At 39.4% G+C, this 21,093-nt stretch overlaps 1 protein-coding gene across 7 annotated transcripts in view; it reads right to left on the bottom strand.

Moving 5' to 3' along the window:
* The window catches only part of ATP8A2 (ATPase phospholipid transporting 8A2), a 302,792-nt gene that overhangs the window by 183,462 nt on the left and 98,237 nt on the right, over nt 1-21,093 (bottom strand). For all 7 annotated transcript variants that reach the window (XM_066175899.1, XM_066175896.1, XM_066175897.1 and 4 more), the window contains one exon: nt 16,110-16,282. In XM_066175899.1, coding sequence (XP_066031996.1) covers nt 16,110-16,282 — 173 coding nt within the window. The remainder of the gene's footprint in view (nt 1-16,109; nt 16,283-21,093) is intronic.

Consider the following 21,093-nt stretch of genomic DNA (forward strand, 5'->3'; position numbering starts at 1 on the left):
ATTTACAGACGTCCTTCCAGTATTATTGTGAAACCCAGATTCCCACCCACATATCTGCAGAACCACTCCACTGCCTGAAGCCATCCTGGAATAAACAAGACATTAATACAGCCTCTCACTGTGCAAAGCCTGCAGGAACAGGCACCATCACACCCCCTGATTTTTCAGAGAGCTGAGGAAAGCCAGGTGTCTCCATAGAAAATTGGGAGCACAAATCCAGTATTCAGACTTCTGAAACAAGCACCACAGACACTGAGCCATCCAGTTACTTTTACTGCTCCTTGTAAAGTCTTTAGAATGGGAAAGGCAAGAAGCTGAAATAGATTCTCAGCTGTCTCTACCCAGAGACAGCATTTCTGCCTCTGTATCTGAGCATCTGCAACCTGACAACTTCAGCATTACAACTTCACTTCCGCATCATCAAGATGCTTTTCCTAATTGAGGTGTGACTAAGCCACTTGCAGACTCCACCTTTGCATGTTTGTGTTAAATTGGAAGAGATGTGACAATTCCATTGACTTAAAGAGTCAAATCCACATGATTCATGTGCCGGTGTAACACATGACACTATATAATGCACTTAACAGCCTTTATGTTGTTGGCACTTCATGTTTAACACTCCAACGTGATCTTCTCATAACCAGGAACGAGATATCTTCACCTGGAGATGTGGTCCCAGAGTTCTGGTTTCATTGCTAAAGAGTCCCAGGTAAAATATTTATCACGTCACCATCCCTACTGCATGAACGGTAAGACAAAATCTCACAGTATAGGAATTCCTAACAAACCATCCTACAGACCATCTTTACTAAGAAGAATTATTTAGCACTCATACCTCTTCCTATTTTCTCCCCTCCTTACACTTGAAAGAGCTGAGAGAAGAATTAACAGTAGTTTGTATGCAGTTTGTAGGTTTCTTTAAAACCACTAGAATACAGGAACAAAAGGAACAAGAGGACCAAAAATCCTCTTTTGTTCAGCAGATTTCCACTCAAAAAAATTCCCCATTTGTCTTTCCTTTCTTAGACTTCTTTCCTCTTGCTAATCAGTGCCAGCCTCCAATTAGAACTGACAATAGAAGAAAGTCTTTTTATGCTTTTCAGTCATCACTACATAAAACACCATACTATACTTCATTCTCCACTCAGTTCCTTCTTCTCAGAAAAAAAAAAAAAAACAAAAACAACAAAAAAAACCCAAACCAAACCAAAACCAAAAAAAAAAAAAAAAAAAAAAAAAAAAAAACAAAAAAAAAAACCAAAAACCAAACCCAAACACTTAGAATAAGTTTAGTGGTTTTAATCCTTCTCTCATTCTCAAACCAAAACCAAAATTCTTTCCAATCCTCCCAGTCTGGATTTGGAGTGTAAATACTGAACATGAGCTGGGCTTGTTTGCTGCACCTTCAGCTAAATTGCTGCTGCCATCACTGTTCCTGCTCTCTACCATCTTGTAAAAGCTTTTACTGCACATGGCCAATAAAAGAAAAAAAATCAATTTTCTCCTAGACATAACCAACTGGAAACAGCATCACAGATCAACCTGTCAGCCTGGTATTCAAAACTAAAATCCAGAAATGAACTGAAGACCCAATGTGAAGAAGGTGGAAGGTTTATGAGGAAAAAGGAAATGCAAACACTGATTTTAGAAGAGGAAAATCAGATACAAAAAGGATATTATGATTTTGAATGATGCAATTTTGTAACATCTGGATACTCTTGTCTTGCTACACTGCTGTGTTTGTATAAAATGGCTGCACACCTTAAAACATCAGCACAGGTTGAGAACCCATGCCAGAATCCCACAATAAAAACACCTCTGTTCTTTGAACACAAAAACACAGCAAAAATAGTAAGGAGGAATCAGCTATCACACATTAATGATATGGATTTAGAACAGCATCAAAACAGAGAAAAGTCTCCCAGCCAGGTTGAAGGAATCCCTTCCCCCCTTGCATTGTCCACTCTCTTAGCAATTCGTATTTTTTCAGCAAAGCTCCCCAGGCTCGCTGCAACTCTTTCTAAGTTAAGAGGGCCTAGAAAAAATTGCACTGCTGCAGAGAACATGGAAATGTCAGACCTGCCTCCATTACTCCATGGCACACCTGGGACTGAGACAAAATGCCCAATTCTTTCCTATTTTCACAAACTACATCTGATCCTAGCATGCCAAGGTACAGAAATTGTTGCTGTCCTTTACATACCTTAAAATACGCCTCTTCCAAGCTGCCAGTTACTGAAAAAGCAACCAAGTCTGACCCCTCGTACCATTTGGGGTCCTTCACATGACCCCTCTCTAAGCAAAAGACTGCAGAGACCAGGCACTGGCTATACCCCCAGAGACACCTGCAAAACAGCCATAACTCCTGGAACACTTCTTCCCTTCTTAGTAGAGCCATGAACCTCACATCAGGAGCCAACCTTCGATAAGAGGCACAAATACCATTAAAACAGAGCATTAAATCAGTGGAGCTTTTTATATCCTGTAATAGATCCCAACTGTATCGAAACATTAATATTAAGCTCTAAGGACTAAGGATATGGTACCGGGTCCAGGACACATGCTTTTAAAAGGTCCCTGAATGCTTATTCATCTAATAAAGCACAAAAGCTCTAAAGAAGCTGTTGCCATCTGTTTCCTGGACTTAGACATTTCTATATTATCCTCTCCCTACTCCCACGAACTGTTATTTGGAGATAAAAGACAAAACCAAAACCAGAAAAATTAACACTAGCACCATAGCCCTGGTTTGTGCCTGAGATGTTTTGGTTTTCTGAAATTCCTTCCCAGGGAATTTTCTGTAAACAAGAGACATGTTTTGGTAACTGTAACTTGGTTTACATTTTTTCCCTAGGAGGGACTTCTACTTGATGTCCCTCTGGTCTGACCAATGTGATTGAAGAGGTTTGTCTTTGCTTCACCAATCAAATTGGTCTGTGCAGAATAGCATAAAAAGGGAGACACATCCCAAAAATACAGGAGTCATTTTTCAGCCTTCTGAAGTCAGAGTCTTTGTGTTGTTGTGGTGTACAATAGCATCACTAGCACTGCATTCTTGAGTCACAGCACACCTCTTGAGTATGGAAAGGATCTTCAAAACTTTGTAACATTGGACAATAAGTTGCATTGTGGGCAGAGTTGAAGCTTTAACTCACCATTTCTTTATTTCTGACATTTAAATCAGACTCAATTTCTTTTGTATGTAGTTCTTTGCAGTTTAATGTCAGTACTTTTATTACCTGCAACTTAAAGAAAATATATTTGTTTTAAAACAACAATTTGAAAGTAGTACTTGTGGAAGAAAGAACGGTTCAGTGCCAGCTTTCCTTTGATCCAAAGGTCTTCACAGCTGGGACAGTCAGGGACCCCACTAACCATACCATAGATTAGGTTCAAAGCTCTTCTTGTCCACATCATGTAAAACATTAGTTTTTTTGGATGAGCAAAAAAACCCCAAAAAACTTAATGATACCAGAAGTAGTTAGATCAGGTTTATTTTGAAAAAATCAAGTAATGCTTAAGCAGTTCTTTACTTTTCTATTTTCAGATAAAATCAGGTGCAGAGCTTGCACAACTGTGATATGCTTAAAGGGTCCCCAACTAATGCCTGTTGCCAAAGCAACGTCCACTTTCACCCTTTATTTTAGTTTAGATTATCACCTCAGACAAAGACAGCCTATACTCTCCAGTGCCCTCAGGACATCATGTTAACTGCTTTAAAAACTGAGGTAAAGACCCATTAAGTGACAGTGGGCACTGATGCCGAAGCAGTACACACAGTACCTGAAGGTAAATTCCTCCCCACCCTTCATTATTTATTCAAACATTAATTGAATTAAGCAGCCTTTTCTCTGCAGGGAGTACTCTGATGGCTGATCAGAATCCACAACATTGAAGATTCATATACTTCCTCCAAACAACTGGTTAAACAATATAAACTGTGCAGAAAGAGGCAGAGATGGGATTCAGCTTCACAAAGCACACAGTTTCTCAAAACCCAGGAGCTCCACAAGCACAGCACACTCACAGCAGTGCACTGCACAGCAACAGCTGGGTCCAATAGCCTCCACTGGGACATGCCCTGCTTTTATGAGGCATGCCAGCCCTAATGGGATGCCTGTGTTCTGTCCATATTGATCTTCAGGTTAACCACAGCACTTAAAAAAAAAAAAAAATCACAGAAAGAAAAAATACCTGCAATTTCCTATTCACACAACCTGCATGAATCTTGCATACACTTTTATATACATACCAGCTTATAAAGCAGAGAACCATGTGTAGCCATTTGTTTTTAAAATACTCATATAATAATCACTCTCTAAATGTGAAGGCACTTGATATCTTAAAACTCTAAAGTTCAAAATGTAAATAAAAGTCACCTTGTGGTGAAGAAAATCTCTCAAAGAAGTGTTGCCATACAGCAAGGTACTGAACCTTTCACAAAGAGAGTCTGCAGTTTTCAGAGTAGCTATTCAGTAGCTTGAGATTACTTCACCACATTTTTTGACTTATCAAAATGCAAAAAATGCAAAAAATGCTAGTGGCAGTACCGTGCAATAGAAGGACAGCAAGTCACTATGTATCTGTGGTGTAGCCAGGACAGCAGGTACCACAGGTATCAGTCACTGTGCGGGAGACAGAGCACTGGAACAGGATGCCCAGAGAAGTTTTGGAGTCTCCCTCACTGAGACAGAAATTCAAGAGCCATCTGGATGCAACCCTGGGCCATGTATTCTAGGACGGCCCTGCTTGAGCGGAGAAGTCAGACCAGATGACCCCACTGTGGTCCCTTCTGTGGATCTGTATCCCCCCAGGCCCACTGTTAGAAGTAGACATGGCTAAAACAGCTGAACAGGGTTTTAGCTAACCAGGTACAGCCAGACAGTCTCACAGAACAACTATTGTTGTGAACAAACATGAGGTGGGCTCCTCAGACATTTTTCCTTAAATCCCCACTAGTTACTACACCCGTTCAACTAGTCAGACAAAACCAGCAAATCCCATGAATGTCCTAAGAACACCTGAGCTCAGCAATTAAAGTAAAAATATTCATTAGATTTTTACACTTGGGCAGAATAAAACATAGCTCTATCCTGCCTTTAAAAGTCTACCCTAAGAAAACATCACTGAACAGCTTAGATTTCCAGCCCACACATGTTGGTTATCAAAGGAAACAGACATGAGAAACAATGAAGAAGCAAGCTTGCATACGTTTTTTCCTTAGATTCCTAAAACCAGCTGTACTGAAAAAATAAAGCTAAGTCAACCACCCAGTACACCAGGGGAGGGACAGTCACAAGCACCAGGGGTTAAATGCAATTGTGCCTGATTGCTTGAAGGGAACTGCTTTTAAGCATTGCTTGATTTTATCCTTCCAAGATGAAGTTGGAACTTCTTAACCAACAGTAAGGCAGCTGCAAAAAACATCTTGCAAAGTAGCAAAACAATCCTGCAATTGCTTGTTGCTCTGCAGGTCATCCACAATTCTAAGTTCAACTCAATCACAGTTCTTACTCCCACTATACCAACCAGTACTAAAAAGTTTACAAAAACCCAATCTGAGCAGCAGAAAATCGCACAGTTCGGCTACTTTTTATTTGTAAAAATTAGGGCCAAATCAGGTCTCAAAATATGGCTATATTAACTCTGATGGTTCTATGAACTAGTTGCTAGCTTTGACAGTTTTAAGGATACTTGCTGGAGGACTGGAGAAAAACACACAAAGGTCCCACAAACAACCCTCAACAGAGCCAAGAGATGTGCACACACACCTGATCTGTGGGCAGTGACCTCAACGTAATCACCTGCTCCTGGACACAGTCATACCACGTTGGCAGAGTACAGTGTCATTCCACCTCCTGACAGAATCACTGACCCACTGTTCCAAGAGCCCCATCATACCATGAAGACTACATTTGGATGACGACCTATCTGTACGACCCAGTACCAAGGAAAATGGAAGCACCTCGCTTGGAAGACGAGGAATGTAGAGGTAGAAAATTCTGGAGAAACTTGGCACTGACTTGGACACTAAATATACCATATGCAAAAATGACCTTTCACCTTCTGTATACAGACAGTTCTGAGCTTAACATTTCATCAGATGAGAGACTAAAGCCAAGTGAAAGACTACAGGGGAGTGAACCACAGCAAATGATTCTACATACATAACAATCACAGCAGCCATTCTTGAGCTGCAGAGAAGTTCTTAAGACCTTCCAACCTCCACAGAGACAGAGAAACCCTGCCTCCTCGCTCATCAGGATCAGTTCAGCCAGCAACCTCTGAATGCTCACTCAGCACATGCTTTTGAACAACAAGAAGCTCTTTTGCAGAAAGATGACAGACTGTTGAGTTCTCAAATAGATGTCTGCAGCCCAGCTGTATCGAGTGTGTAGCTCGTCTTCATTTCAGCACCTTAACACACGATGTCAAGTTCTGGCTTGTTTTTAGGACTCTGGTTCTCCGTATGAGGGCCCAGAAGTAACAGCTCTTTCACGTGCAGGCAAAGAGCCACAGATAACACCCTGCACAGGTTTAAAAGCTCTGATCAAAGTGCTCCCTGTAGGAACCTGAATTTGTGTGTTTATGTAGAAAAGAGAAGATGTAGACCATAAATTAAACAATCCCAGGAATGCACAAAGACCACATATTATACAAGTGAGATGTGACAGAAGACCTGTGAGACAGCAATTTAAAACTATACGTGTGCCATGACATGGAAAACAATAAAAGAAGGGGGATATGAAGGAGCAAGATTTAAAAGATATACCATAATTTTCAATGTCTATCACTGTCATCTATTCTAGACTCTATTGGAGAAGCAAGGTTGAAAGAGTAGAAGACAACTGCATTCAACACACATGCCAAAACAAGATATCAAAGCAGTCTTCCCACAAGAGGGAGGAGCTATTTAAATCTCCTTTTTCAGAAGAAGCATAAGAACAGCCCACTGGTGAGTATAGAACCCAAGTATCTACCATTTTTACCCTGCCGGTGGTGTTCAGAACACAGAGCTCTTAAGCTGAATGGTAGTTCTGATACAGCAGCAAATGAGTTTTTCTTCAAGTTCTGGAGTATATCTTCGCAAGTACAAGTATTCCTCACACATTTTCCCACTTGCCTTTTCTTAGAAGTACTGAGGAGAATTATTAGCACAGAGATAAGATCTTTATTTTTTAAAAAGATGAGTTTAGTATTGCTCTGCATAAGCAGGTGAAGATCCCATACACACTGCATAACACAGTGCATTCCGCAAAGAATTATTTCTACTGTCTGTGGGCAACTGTGCAAAGGAAAATCTATGCCCTTAAGAAAGGTATTACACCACCAGCATGGCTACTTTGCTAAATGGCTTCCAACTGGGCAGCCTTGTTTGCCTCGCAGAATATGGTGGTATTTACTCACACAGTTAATGATCTTTAGATCTACACATTTCAAGCACATAAAGCAGGCAAAAAACTGCAATGCCCATTGGAGCCAGAGCCTCTTCATTTTTCTGCTCATGTGAACAAACTTAAAGAGTTTGCTTCCTAGTCTAGCCTGTTGAATCAGATCAGGTTTACTCTATTTCCCTCAAGCATAGTTTTGGTTTTATTTTCATGACTTCAAGGATATGAATAGCAGAGAAATACATTTAAGCCTAGCCATTCTTTTCAGTCTAAGGTCAAATTTTTCCAAATATTAGTATGGACTCAGCTTTCCTCCTACTGAACTTCGACATACTCTAGAGTCAGCTTCTACCAACACTAAGCACTTTTGGAAACTCTGACCAGAGCTTTTTTTACCAGTTCAGTGTCCCACATATTACTACATTGCCCCAAAGCCCAGAGTCCTCATGAAGGTAATTCCCCGCAGTACTAAGAGGCTCACAGAACAGACTGTTCCTGCCTCTGTAATTTTATATCTGTACTTTTAACAATGGAAAATACAATACTTAAGCTGATCCTGTGGGATAGAGCACGAGACTCTGTTGGATCTTATGAAGGGAGTAATATTACAGTTGGTTTGAGCCCTGTTTCTGAATGCAGTGCAGCACCACATATTCTGTAGAGACCTTTGTCTTCTGTACCTTCATGCATTAGGGTTTTAGTGAAATTCAAATATTAAACTTGGAAGACAAAAATAAATATTTCAATAACAGCAAGGAGAAACTCAAATTCTCTCCTAGGAAAAGTTTTGAGATCTTTAAAACTACCCAATATTTAGAGAAGAAAATTCAGAAAAGTAAGAAATGATCAAGACAAGGCTACCTATTTCTTTGTAACATTTGACAAACCATTACAAGAAAACAGAAAAGGTAAAATACTTCCTTGCAATTGCAACCTGGTGAGGAAAGGAATAAGGAACTTTTCTACACAGCCAAAACCCTTTGCAAACCAGTCACAAGGTTGCAGAAAGACACCAGACCTTTGGCCTCCATCCAGCCTCATGGACCAGCAGGGAATTCCATAAGAGAAAACATTCAGTCACTCCCTAGCAGACAACACACTGTTCCAGGAACTCAGGAAAAGGGTATTTGGCACAACAGACAAGTGGTAAGAAATAAGGACAAGTGTGTCAAGAGTACAGTTGTGCCAGAATGCCTAAACCAGAAAAACCTGGCATTACTGAAGCCTAACGGAGAATCAAAGTCTCTGACATCTTTGGTTTGGGAAGAAGCTTTATTTGAGACAGGACAGTGAGCTGCAGTTAGCCTACACACCTCATCATATTGACAAACTGTTCTTAGCAGACAAGTGAATACACCAATGAATGTTTCTGTGCACTGTGTGAAATACCATGTATTACATAAGCACATCTTAAAAGAGTTCAAACATTCTGTTGTTAGCTAAGATACAAAGTTACTTTACACTTGCACTGGTAAACTAGAGGAACGTGGGTAAACCTAGAGTAACCAGGGGAGTAAGCATCCCCCTAACCATAAAAAAGACTGAAAGAAAACAAACACCAAACAAACACCTCCCCTTCAAAAAAAGACCCTATGCATTTTGTTCTGAGAGACTGGTGATAACACTTACGCTTCCAATACTGTTTTTACAAAACAGAAGCTTAAAACGAAGGGATGCAAATAGTTAGAGGTGGGCTCACAAGCACAACTTTGCTGTAGTAGCTCTGAATTAAAACCTGGTGACCTTTAGCATTCACACCATCACCCTCAACAGTGAAGCGAACACTTCACTTCCCTCAACAGGGAAGTGAAGAATATTATATTCAATAAAGAAGGCAGGGGAATTTCAGAAGGAAGAAAGTAACTGTTCAATTTGGAACTTGACCAGAAGACAGGGGTTAATGCACTAGCACTTGTGGAAAGAAAAATATACCAGTACTAGGAATTTCTCATGGAACAGAAGGTATTCCAAACCACAGTTTTATCTTTCTTCTAAAATAGCATACGTTCCAGCAGCATAGTTTTTTCTCATGTGCAGGATCTATGGAATGTTTATTTTCCAATTTGGGAAGTGTAGCACTAAACATAGCACTGCTGGCTTCTCCTGCTCAGAAACTGAAGAGACCAGAAGCAATTTGGACAAGATACTGGAGTATGGTGAAGAAACAGATACTGATACCATTTGGAACTGTTTGTGAGTATTATCACCCCAATGCTCAAGAGACAAATTTCACTTGCATTTGACGAGATGGATCAAATGAAATTGATTTTGGTCACATAAATATTAGGCTCACAATGAAAAATGGCAACAAATTAATTTTCAAAATAACAACTAGGGTAAACACTACCTGAAGGAGAAACTTATTAAGTTTTTGTCAGGACATGCAGTTATTTTTCCTACAAAACTGTTTCCAAAGAAAAAGGTTGATTTTAGCTGTATTCATGCTTTTCCTCCAACCTTTTCCAAATACTTGGTGGTAATTAAACTTGCTAGTAAGAATGGTAACAGAAACAGAAAATAGAGGTGAGGCAGAATATTTCAGAAAAAAAAATTTCATTCATACTCAGTTATGAGAATGAGAACTCACTCAGCCGGTCATCCACTATAAACAGAAACTGAACTCTAAAACAGATACCAGATCTGAACTGACGTACACAGGTTTAAAACACAATACAAACTTAGTCAATTAGCTAAGTATTTTTCTTTAATAATTTCAAAAAAAGGCAAACATTTTTCCAAATTGTGAATAGCTGTGGAAACTAGAACACTGATACAACTTAGAGATTACTTCATTTGAATTATTTCCTCATCTGAAGAAATAAAGCAAAATAATTCTAAGAATAGGAACAGTCACAATAATGGGATGAAGTTAAGCAGTAAGAAATGTTTGGCCACATAGCATGAATCATTTAAATTCAGGCTGGGAGGCAGTTAATAGTTACCCAAGGGAAACATGCTTCACCTGTGTCATTTAAAAAACAGTACCAGTTAAAACAGTATCTTAACTACTGTTTAAGTGTAAACAGTATTTTTTTCCCCCTTTAAACACTAGCTATGCATTTGAATGATTTGAGCTATGAGAGTGAGGTTCAGGAACTGTCATAGCTCAGAACACCGATTAAAAACAACAGAAGTCAAAACATGCAGCAGAAACTCACTTTGCCACTCAGAAGACAATATAATTACCAAAATTTATAAGACCAAGCTCTCCTAAAGTTTGCCCAGATCAGCTTTTCAGCACAGAACTGGTGACATTTTCCAAGTTTACTCAGCTCTTGCAAAGCAGCCAACAGGCTTCTAAGAAAAATAATCATAAGGAAGTCTCAGGATTGCTTTACACATCCCTACATACACACTGAACAGTTTAGGTGATCATTTCTAATAATCTGTGAGTATTCTTTACTCAAAAGTACAGAGAGCACCATGTAATGCTGCAACTCCAAACCCTCCCCCCACTTCAATTATCTACAAACACTAAAGTTGTCAGAATGGTCCTTCCCTTATGGTCACGAGATGAATATTGCTGTCATGAGTTGGCAGAAATAGAACAAGAGAATGAGCATTGATTATTTAGTAGGTGACAGATGAGGGGAAACACAAGATGTACTACAGGAAAATGTAACACATCCATAATTTTCTCTGGGACCAATTAACATTAGAATTGGCTAGAATACTCTTAATCAGAATTGAGTTGCATTTTTTTGTCATGAAAATGGGCATCTTATGTAATGAAAGACAGCAAGACACTTTTTTGATTCAATAAATACACACTGAACCACAGCACAGAATAATCATTTTGTCAAATACTAACACCAGCAACAATATGCAGGTTGGGGAAATAAATATTTAAGAAGTACTCCAGATCTTCATTTTGTCAGCTGTGGTATTAATGTCTCTTCCAAATCATGATGGAAAACCAGAAGCACCCACCACAGCTATGGCCTTACAGCTTGGAGTGCTGAGACAACTTTTCTCTTGTCTCCTCATCTCTCTTCTCTCCTTAGCTGATGAAGTGAGTTCAACAATTAGCACTATGTACTCTTCACGAGCTGCTTTCTGCCTTCCCTTCTCCAGCCTTCTGCTTTCAATTCATTAACCCCCTTCCGTTTCAACACCCAAGCAGACACGCTCTAGTCAAAGGGTATGTGCATTTCAAAACATTCAGTGTATGTTCTCAGGGTGATGCCTGTGGGCTCATGTCCTCACCCCAGCCTCCCTGCATGCTACACATGATAGTGATACAGGTAGAACAGGGTTCTCCTGTTGCTGGCAGTTGTTTAAAAAAACATTCATTTTCTCATCGTATTTCTTCTTTTACTCAGCTCCTAACCATTATCATTGCAGCTCCAATATTGCTCAAGGTACTGAAAGCAACAGTTTGTGCCACTATCACCTAAAGTTAGCTCGTGAGGTTGGGCAGAAGCCCTCTAGAAGTCAGTGTTCAGATGCTGAGCAACAACTGTATACACCTTTCACACCTAAAAGCAAGCAAAATCATCCTGATGTAGTAGCCATGGCATGGCAAGTACCCTTGTGAAAATAGCAGACAGTCCATAGAAATTGCTGTTGCTGGATTTTCTCAATTTCTGTTCATGCTACACCACTTTATAGACACCTCTGCAGAACAGGACATCTGATCAAAGTACAGCAGTAAAGTTGATGGATCATACAGCAATTGAGACATTTTTATTTATTTTCCTATTAACTGAAACCTCTCCTACAAGGGCATCAACTCACTGTTCACTCAGCTGAAAAGCTGCAGGATCTAAGTACAGGCATGGAAAAAAAACAACATCCCAGCATCATCACCTCAAACAGTATTGCAGAAATGGTCAGTGATACAAGAAAAAAAAGAAAAGAATCACGCTGAGGCAGCCCAGTGCAGGATGGGTTCCCAGTCTTATGCTATGCATCTCTCTGGAGATGCTTGTTTTGTTGCGCTTACATCTGTGAAAGAAATTAAACAAAGGACTACTTCTGCTGTCTGATTATTAATTTTAAGTACTGAAGTGCTTATAAACTTCTTAGAATTTTTTAATCTCTTAAATACTGATGGATTGCTTCTTCCTGATGGATGTCTTGTTAATACGGCATTAAACCCATACAAAGGCAGAGTCACTGCCACCTGCAAAGAAGTTCTATTCAACAACAATAAAAAAAGTTCCCAAAGCATAATATGTTTCTGAAACACCACATTAATTCAACTACAAATACTTCCAATTCAAGGCAGGCTCTTCAGTGGAGAATTAAATATAAATCAAAAATTATACTGAATTTTTAAAAAATTAAATAGTAAAACATTAAATGCCAAAACCCTCAGGTTATATACTTCTCCACTACTTTTATATTCAAAGCCAAATGCAGCAATACACTGTACCTACCAGCTAGTGTATAAACACTAGATGAATGATAACACTCCATTTTGTTATTAAAAGAATAATCTTACTTCTACCCAAGCCTTACCATTTTGTGTCTCACAAAACATCACTAAAAATAGTTTCATTAAAGGAACATTGGAAACCCAGAGACAGGCAACCATCAGCTCAGATCTCATAAGTGAAGTCACAAGTTCAACTGCCTCCCAAACAACATTTACTTCCACTGAAAAGTAAGTTTTGCTTGCTCTTGACATACTGACATCCTAGTCAGTGTGAGGAAAGATAATAAGATCTGTCAGTCTCTGGAAGAACTTTTAACAAACAAGGCTTTTTCTTAAAGAGTTGTTTGATTTGATTTTGCTAGCTTTACCAAGTCTCCTGAGGGGTATATTTTTCTCCACTATGCCAGTGGCCTGCTAGAGACACTGTAACAGTGGAAGACCTAACCCCATCAGAAGATACCATCTCTCCCTCTTAATGCAAAAAGGAGCCAGGTTTACTAGAGTTTCATTTTAAGAGATTACCCCTGAGAATCAAGTTCAACTACAGTTTATGCCTAAAGCCCAGAAAATGAATATACAGTATGTCTTAACTATATTTTAAAAGAAATTTTGAATGGCAAATGCAGCTGAAACTCCCCAGAGGAGATGAAAATGTTTTAGTAAATTTATGAAATATTAAGCCCCATGAATTTATGCTATGTTGAGAATAGCAAGCCAACTCCTCCTACTGCGGTTTAACTAAGTTGAAGAGCCACATCCCCCTCTCACTTAACATTTTTGTTTGAAGACTAACTCTAATTTCAAATGTTCTCTTTGCCAATTCCATTTTAAAACTTCTTCCTGTGAAGTATAAGTGCACTGCCTTATTTGACACACAATGTACTATCAAAAACAACACAAGTATGAAAAAAAAAAGTTTTTCTTGCTTCAGTATCAAGCACCTGGCAAGTGACTGAAAGGTTCCTGAAAAGCCTTAAAGGTTATTAAAAGCATTCCTCTTTTACCCTGGGGACTTAAAACTCAATTATTTTCATTCATTCTTTTAAGCTATGAAATTACATCATCTCTTCCCTTTTGATTTAAATTTAAAAGTATTTTTTCTGTATTGTTCCTCAATTTGCTAATTCACTAATAAATAAAACTTCTGTTGGCTCCCCTTGTGAAATAATGAAAGAGGAAATGTCCAGAATTGCAGGTCTCTTGGCAAAACAGGACCATTCGTTATGTTCAGCTAATTACATACACTTAATGTGTAATTTTAATAATTTGCAATTTATTATTTGTTTCAGCTACACAGGTCTTTGACTTAATTTGTCAAATCTTCAAGAAATAAACTAACAAAGTGCCTTGGAAGGATCTCTGCCAAAGCATTGTGATAGAGTAGGAAAGCAGGAGCTTTCTATCTGCTCTGTGTTTGTTAACTTCCCCTCAAACAGAGCACAACACAGGGTCAGTTCCCCTCCTGGGCACTTGGTGCTCTCAAAGTCCAAGGTACCTTTACTCTGCCCCTCTTACTAGCCCATGTATCAGGGCCCATTGCATTCTGAAGTTGGTTGCATTTGTGTTAGCTCCCTCTTCTAAAGCACTTGTCACTCCATGAAACAGCTGCAGAAATAAGATCTCTGCTCTAAGGCTTTGTGCCTTCTTCCTCTAGCCCCCTGCCCAAATTTTAAAAATTAATCAGCAGAAGAAGAAAAACTGCTGTCACTGAACACTACAGGGAAGAGCCTGTCTCCCTCATCCTCATTCTCTTCTACTGCATGTTCACACAAACCCCTCTGAGCCTCCTCTTCTCTAGGCTGAACACTTCCAGCTCTCAGTTTCCCCCTGCATGACAGATGCTCCAGCCCCTTTATCACCTTTGTGATCCCACATTGGACTCTCTCCATTAAACCTGTTAGCATTTTATATTAAGGATCCCACAACTGGACCCAAAATTCCAGAATTACCTCACCAGTGTGGAGAAGAAGGTTTTCACATCCCTCAAGCTTTACCAATGCTCTTTACACTGCAGCTCAGAGTGACACCAGTCTTTGCTTTGCCACTAGGATTCATTGCTGGCTCATAGCTTATCCACCAAGGATCCAAAGATCCTTCTAGACAATGGTGCTTTCTAGCTTAGCAGCCCCCACAGTTTACTGGTGTAAGGGGTTGTAACTCCTTAAGCATAGGATTTGCATTTCCCCTTCTTGAGCTTCATGAGATTGCAACTGCTCAATTCTTCAGCCTGCTGAAGACCCTCAGAAGGGAAGCCAAGCCCTCAGTGTTGACAAACACTCCTCAGTCTTGTATCATTTGTATACTTGCTGAGGACACACTCCATCTAATCATCAGGTGACTAATCAATGTGTTGAACAGCTCTAGTCCCAGTATTGTGCAGTACAGCAGTCCACAAAACAAATGGAAAGAAACTAATCAGATCAAAAGCCCAAGAGTTCAGCTATTTCAGGTACATGGACAACACTGCTTTTGTCATGTGATACTTGTACAAAAGTGCACCCATAAAAGGTAAGTAAGACTGAAAAAAAAAAAGAAGTAGTACAAGGTTTCCATACAGTCATTTCCCACAAAGCAGGTCTTGCTTTTAGAATGCAAATAAAACTTCCTACATGCCTAAATCAACAATTTCTCCTAGGTCACAGTTCTCCCCAAATACCAGCAATGAGCACAAACACACACAATCCTCAAAGCCACATAATCTTTCAAAGTTAAAAATTATGCAGCCTTCCTGCTACACCAAAAGTAAAGTAAGCCAGCTTTTGGGTTTCATTTTCTTGGGGTCTGATTTCCTTCCTTCTGAAGTAGCCATGACATAGAACCATATCTGTGTATGGCTACATTCACAAACAGCAACAAACTCTGCAGTGACTTAGCAAAGCAAGCACTAGTCTAACACTTCTACAGGGAAAATTGCACTGTTACCACATGCTCACATAGTACACAACTAGAAGTCAAGACAAACTTAAATTCATCCAGAGACCTTCTCTAGAGCTGAGCTGAACAGTCACACAAACATTTTCATTACAAATGACACCCATACCACTCCTTCTCATCCACGTCTACTATAATCAGGCAATCAGGCACAAAGTTTTCTCACGATCTTCCATCACTTTTTAGAAGAGATCAGACTCAGCTAGGACTGACACTGGCAGAAGGAACTGTACTATTTGACGACACAGTTTTAATGAAGGACATGCTTCCTGCTCCATAGGAGGAAGAAGGACACTATTAAGCAAGCTGCTCTCCAGCATACTTAAGTGTGGCAGTGTGCATACTAGGCTGAATTTCACAGGCTTCATGCCCATTTTGTTTCCCAAAAAAGCAATAGAATTCCTTACCTGCAACAAATGACCGCTTTACAGGAGAGTGCCAAGTCCAGAAAGCTCCGCCTGACTTCAAATGAAAGGGCATACTTCAGTGTGTGGCCATCAATAATCAGAGCAATATCATTTTCCTTGCCCAGTGACTCCCCCAGACTGGTACAATGTTGAGTCAGAGAAGCTCTTGTTGCCTGAAGGAAAAACAGAAAGAAAAGGTTTCTTCCTAGTAAAAGAAAAGTGCATTCAAACTAGAGCTAGGAATCTCCAGACCATGCAACAAAGCACAGCATACATGCACCCAAACTGGCACTGACACGAGCTAACGTGTTAACAGTATCTGAAGCAGACATACTGACTTGTGTTACAAATCAGCAAAAGCTGCCTCTGCTTGCCTAGGAGCACATCTTGTTTCAGAGCAGACTCCAGATTATTTACCACACAGTCCTGCATGATGGATGTGCCCAAAGCAGTTGTGATACAGTCTTCCCAACTGTAGCCCAAATACATCAACTTTCCTGGGCCAAACAGCTAGGAAAAGAATCAGGCCACTTTGACACAAAGGAGAAGGGTAGGGGGAAAGAGGAAAAGTTGCTTTGCAATTCATTTTCTTTCATCCCACTCATTAGTATGGTAATCAAAACAAACTCACTGATTCACTAGAAAACTAGCCCCAAACTGGAGGCAAATTTACAGATTAAGTTAATAGTGTAACGGAGAACACAATTCGGCGAGTTCAGACACGGATTACCTTTTGCACCTTCTTCTTTAAAAGAATGACTGCATAATTCCCTATTTCCCCATTAAAATGTGAGGGACTAGATTTATGACTTCATGGCATGCCTTATTTACACCGTACCTGAAAATCTAACACAAAGTAGATGACTGTGCTTAAACCATTAGAGACCAGTGCTGGGAAAACAAGGGTAAGTCTTCTGGGAAGAAAGCTGTTTTATCCAGTAACACTAGTTCATAGTGACAACATTCACAGAAACTCCAGGGATGGTATAATGGATACAGTTTCGGTAATGTTATCAATAACAGAATTTTATTCCAAGAACCCCTGCCCCTGGGATCTTGGAGCGTCATTTCTTTTTCTTTACTGCTTCCTCTCAGTCTTGCTCAAACATTTTTCTCGCTCTCAAGTGCAGAATTCACCCCTGTCCTTCTCCTGAATGCACACACAGGATTAAATGCTTCCCTGACTATTTGAAACCAAGGGAGAACTCCCTGCCCTTATTCCCTGTTTACCACCTGGGGCACTTCAGAGGGAACACCCTCATTTTTCACTCAATCCAAAGGAAGGTGAAGGCCAGGGCTCAACCACTACCCCCTACAGAGACAGAGGAGAATGTGAGGGCAAGTTCAGGAGGGTTACTGAATATCCATCATCTCTTGCTCAAAAGAAAAAGCCACAGGAAAAGTTATAAAAGGTGATATTTCTCATCAGTTGAGATTACTGGTCTCTCCATATATAATTATCATGGCTATGGATAAGCCTCATCCAATTCATGACCTGGTCATGGAACTTACTCATCTTACGTGTAAGATGACACAGAATTAGTAACACTGTTAATAATATCCCAAAACTCTATAAATCAAGGATTACAAATCAGTCACTTCGTAAAACTCTCAATATACCCCTCCATACGCAGGGCTAACTTATAACCTAACAACTCATACAGTAAAAAAGCATGAACTATTATTCCTGATTCTTCCAACTACTTAAAATTGCTGTGTTTTAAAAAGGAAAACCAGTTATTGCTCCTGTAGGCCAGTGCAATTAAGCCAAATAAACCAGGCCCCATTCTCACTGGGTGTATAATGAAGACCTTCTAAGCAAGCAGGGGAACAAATGTTTGGAAATCATGGTGAACTATATCCTTCTGTGGGCAACTCATTACTGGTAACTAGAGTAAAAATCCCTACTTTGATCCCTAGCTTTTACTCTGTGCTTCACATCAAGGGATAAGTTTCTTTGAGTCACGTCAAGCAAGACTAAATCAATCTCTTACTAGAACAAGCATGATGGAGCAGAAATCAATAGTAATCCTAAGAAAATATCTGGATAAACTCACACCTGTGCCTTTTTTTCTGAGCATCCATTAAGCCTAAAGGGTAAGTTTGTCAGGGCTTCTGACAGAAATAGAATATTAGAAACAAATATGGCAAGCCTTTCACTTAGCCATAATAAACTTGGTTTTCCTTCCTAGGCACAGAGCATCCAGCTGCTCTGGGGAAACCTGGAGAGATGCCTGTCAATCACACCTTATGGTACTGGCATATCAATTTCCATCAAACATTAAAAATATACAGCTTCACTTAAAAGCCAGTCCATCTGTTTAGTAGCCATGATTCAGTGGGTTATTCTAATAAATATGGACACTTCATAAGCCAGTAGAGCACATGTTCAAGCAGTCAGTTGAATGTAAGTAACATTATCAGTTTAGAGCTCTACAAGGACTTAAAAACTCATTCATAAGACCACCAAGTGTCAGAGAACAAATATGAAAAAAATCCCCAGACTGTAAAAAGTCAGCTACAGAGTTCAAACTGAAAAAGCTAAGGAAACAAGGTTTTAATTTATTTTTATTCTACCTTTAGACCTTTGACATGATGGGGGGGGCCTTGTTTCTAAAAATATGAACAATTCTGACATAAATGCATTTAAGGGTTAAGGTTGTTACGGTCTCTGTGCTTGAGTTAAATTCAAGACATAGTGCTATATTCCATAATAAACCTATCCCACCTGCTCTTCCTGTTTGTTTTTCCATTTCCATTTTAACAAGGCGCAACCATAAGTACAAACCTTCAGCAGTGCATTTACTTGCATTACTGCCTTAAAATAAACTCAGATTTTATTGTTCTCTGTGTGCACAGTTTCCATACAGAACACAAAGTAATATTATTAGTTCACTATTATAAATCTTCATAGCAGACTAAATTTGTTGACAGGAAGAAAACAAAAACATCCTGAAGCAGAGTTTGTGTGGTCTTCTCCGGATTGTACGCTCAGGATCTTTAACAAACTTTTGATAGCAAGCCTATATATTCTCACTTCCTAAAACCTCAGGAAAAATCCCTGCTGTGCCCAGCTTCATATTTGAATTACAAAACTTGCAAACATTCTGGGATTTACCAGGCTATTATTTTTAAGTTAAGAGAGCAAATACTAATACTTTTTATATGAAGCTTGAAGTCAACTGGGAAGTCAATGGAATCAGGGTTAATGTAATCAGAAACTATGTTGATTTCACTAAAAACAAGAGTGACAAGAGGGACTCCTCATGCTATGATAAGAAATATTAGGAACCTTGTATAGGTTATAGAATAAGATCTTAAGCATGGGGTTTTTGTGTTCACCATGTGCCTTTGAGTGGTGTTTGCTGTTGTTGCTCTTGGGGTTTTTTTTGCTTTGTTTTGGTTTCATTTTGTCAGAAACAGCACACAATACCACCCATCCCCTGCCACCAGTTTTGTACACTACAAGAAATGCTGGTGTGTGAGGCAATGCAGTATCCAACACAGAATGACAGTATCAGATACTTGCCAAGAAAAAAACAGAACTCAGAAGGACTTGCAAAAACTGAGTGCAGAAGACTCCAGCAGGAGTTATTTAATAACACCATGATTCTGCTTGATGAATATGATCTCGTACCATGCCAAGGAAAAAACTGTATGGAGGACCCAGGGATACTAGATGGGCTCACTCAAATAATTTTCATAGCTTTGAATTTAACTTGACCCTGAAATTCCTTCAGTTAGCCGAGTAATTTAAAATGTCTCAATACAAAGAGTCCTTAACCTGCACAGCAAGTCTCAGGTTATCACATGTTCAGACCAAATCTTGCCTTCAGATATAAGATAAACAGATCATACCAGAATTTTTGTAATTGGGGACAGCTGAAAGCCCAAATGAATTCACCCATCAAGAGCTGTAACAAGTGCTATAGAGAAAGATTCAAGGATGCTTCCAGTTCTACAACAAACTTATTATGCAGGAGCCAAGAAACTTGGTTAAATAGGAAAAAAATATACATCCTGAAGGAACATCTGTCCTGTCACCTGTACATCTATCTCCAAATGGGTTCTATATAGTTTAAAAAGAAAAATTAAACAGATCTTTTCACAAACTTCATCTGATCACAGAAAAATAATCTCCAAAAGTGCCAGTCAGATACACCATCTCAAACACATAGGCTGTGTAAAGGGCTGCAGGTACTTCAAGTACCTCCAAGATCAGCTCAAGATCATGGCAAGGAGGAGAATCAAAGAGCTGACTACTCAAACAGTACATGGTTAAGTACTCAAGCAAACTTAATGTAGCATGTCAGGTGGTTGCACACTTCAGGCTCTCAGTGAAGAAAAGCAGCATCTTTAATATGGAATATATATGAAGTCTCCCCTGCAACTCCAGAGCTAGAGGGGCTTTGAGGGGGAGAGGAGAAGGAGGGAAGAATTAGGGGCAAAGAGAGGCTTTTGCCAAATTAAGAAGTAAAACTGATTTGTTCAAGACTTCACTAACTAGTCATCTCCCACCTAGCAGATTAAATAACATGGCAGTGAGTGCTGCCAGAAGTGGTGATCCTTTTATCTTAGCCTTCTAAAATAAAACTTGAAGTTTTCTGCATTTCTTTTTCCTCAAATTAGAGAAAGAAATGCTGATTATGGCAGTGGCATTTTTAAGATCTTCACTGTAATCTTGACTAAAATACTGATTCATTAAAAAAAAATTAAAAAATCAAGAAAAGTGACAAAAGTCTCAGCATTCTCAGACAAAAGAACTGACATCCTTAGTAGTTATCCAGTGCAACATGGTTGCCAAAGGCACCATCTTCAAAGCCACGAGTCTTTTGCAATCCTTCTTTGAGTTTCAAGAGGGCAAAGCTGGCAGCATAAAAAACAATTGTAGAAACAACTGCTGTCAAAAGGGAAATTCATCAAATGTTCTTCAAATGTTATGAAAGACAATACCACATTTGTTCAGTCTGACATTTTTCAATAT

Source organism: Chamaea fasciata, unplaced genomic scaffold (genome assembly GCF_029207755.1).
Source record: "Chamaea fasciata isolate MVZ Bird 193981 ecotype frontalis unplaced genomic scaffold, bChaFas1.0.hap1 SCAF_2, whole genome shotgun sequence".
Classification (NCBI taxonomy): Eukaryota; Metazoa; Chordata; class Aves; order Passeriformes; family Sylviidae; genus Chamaea; species Chamaea fasciata.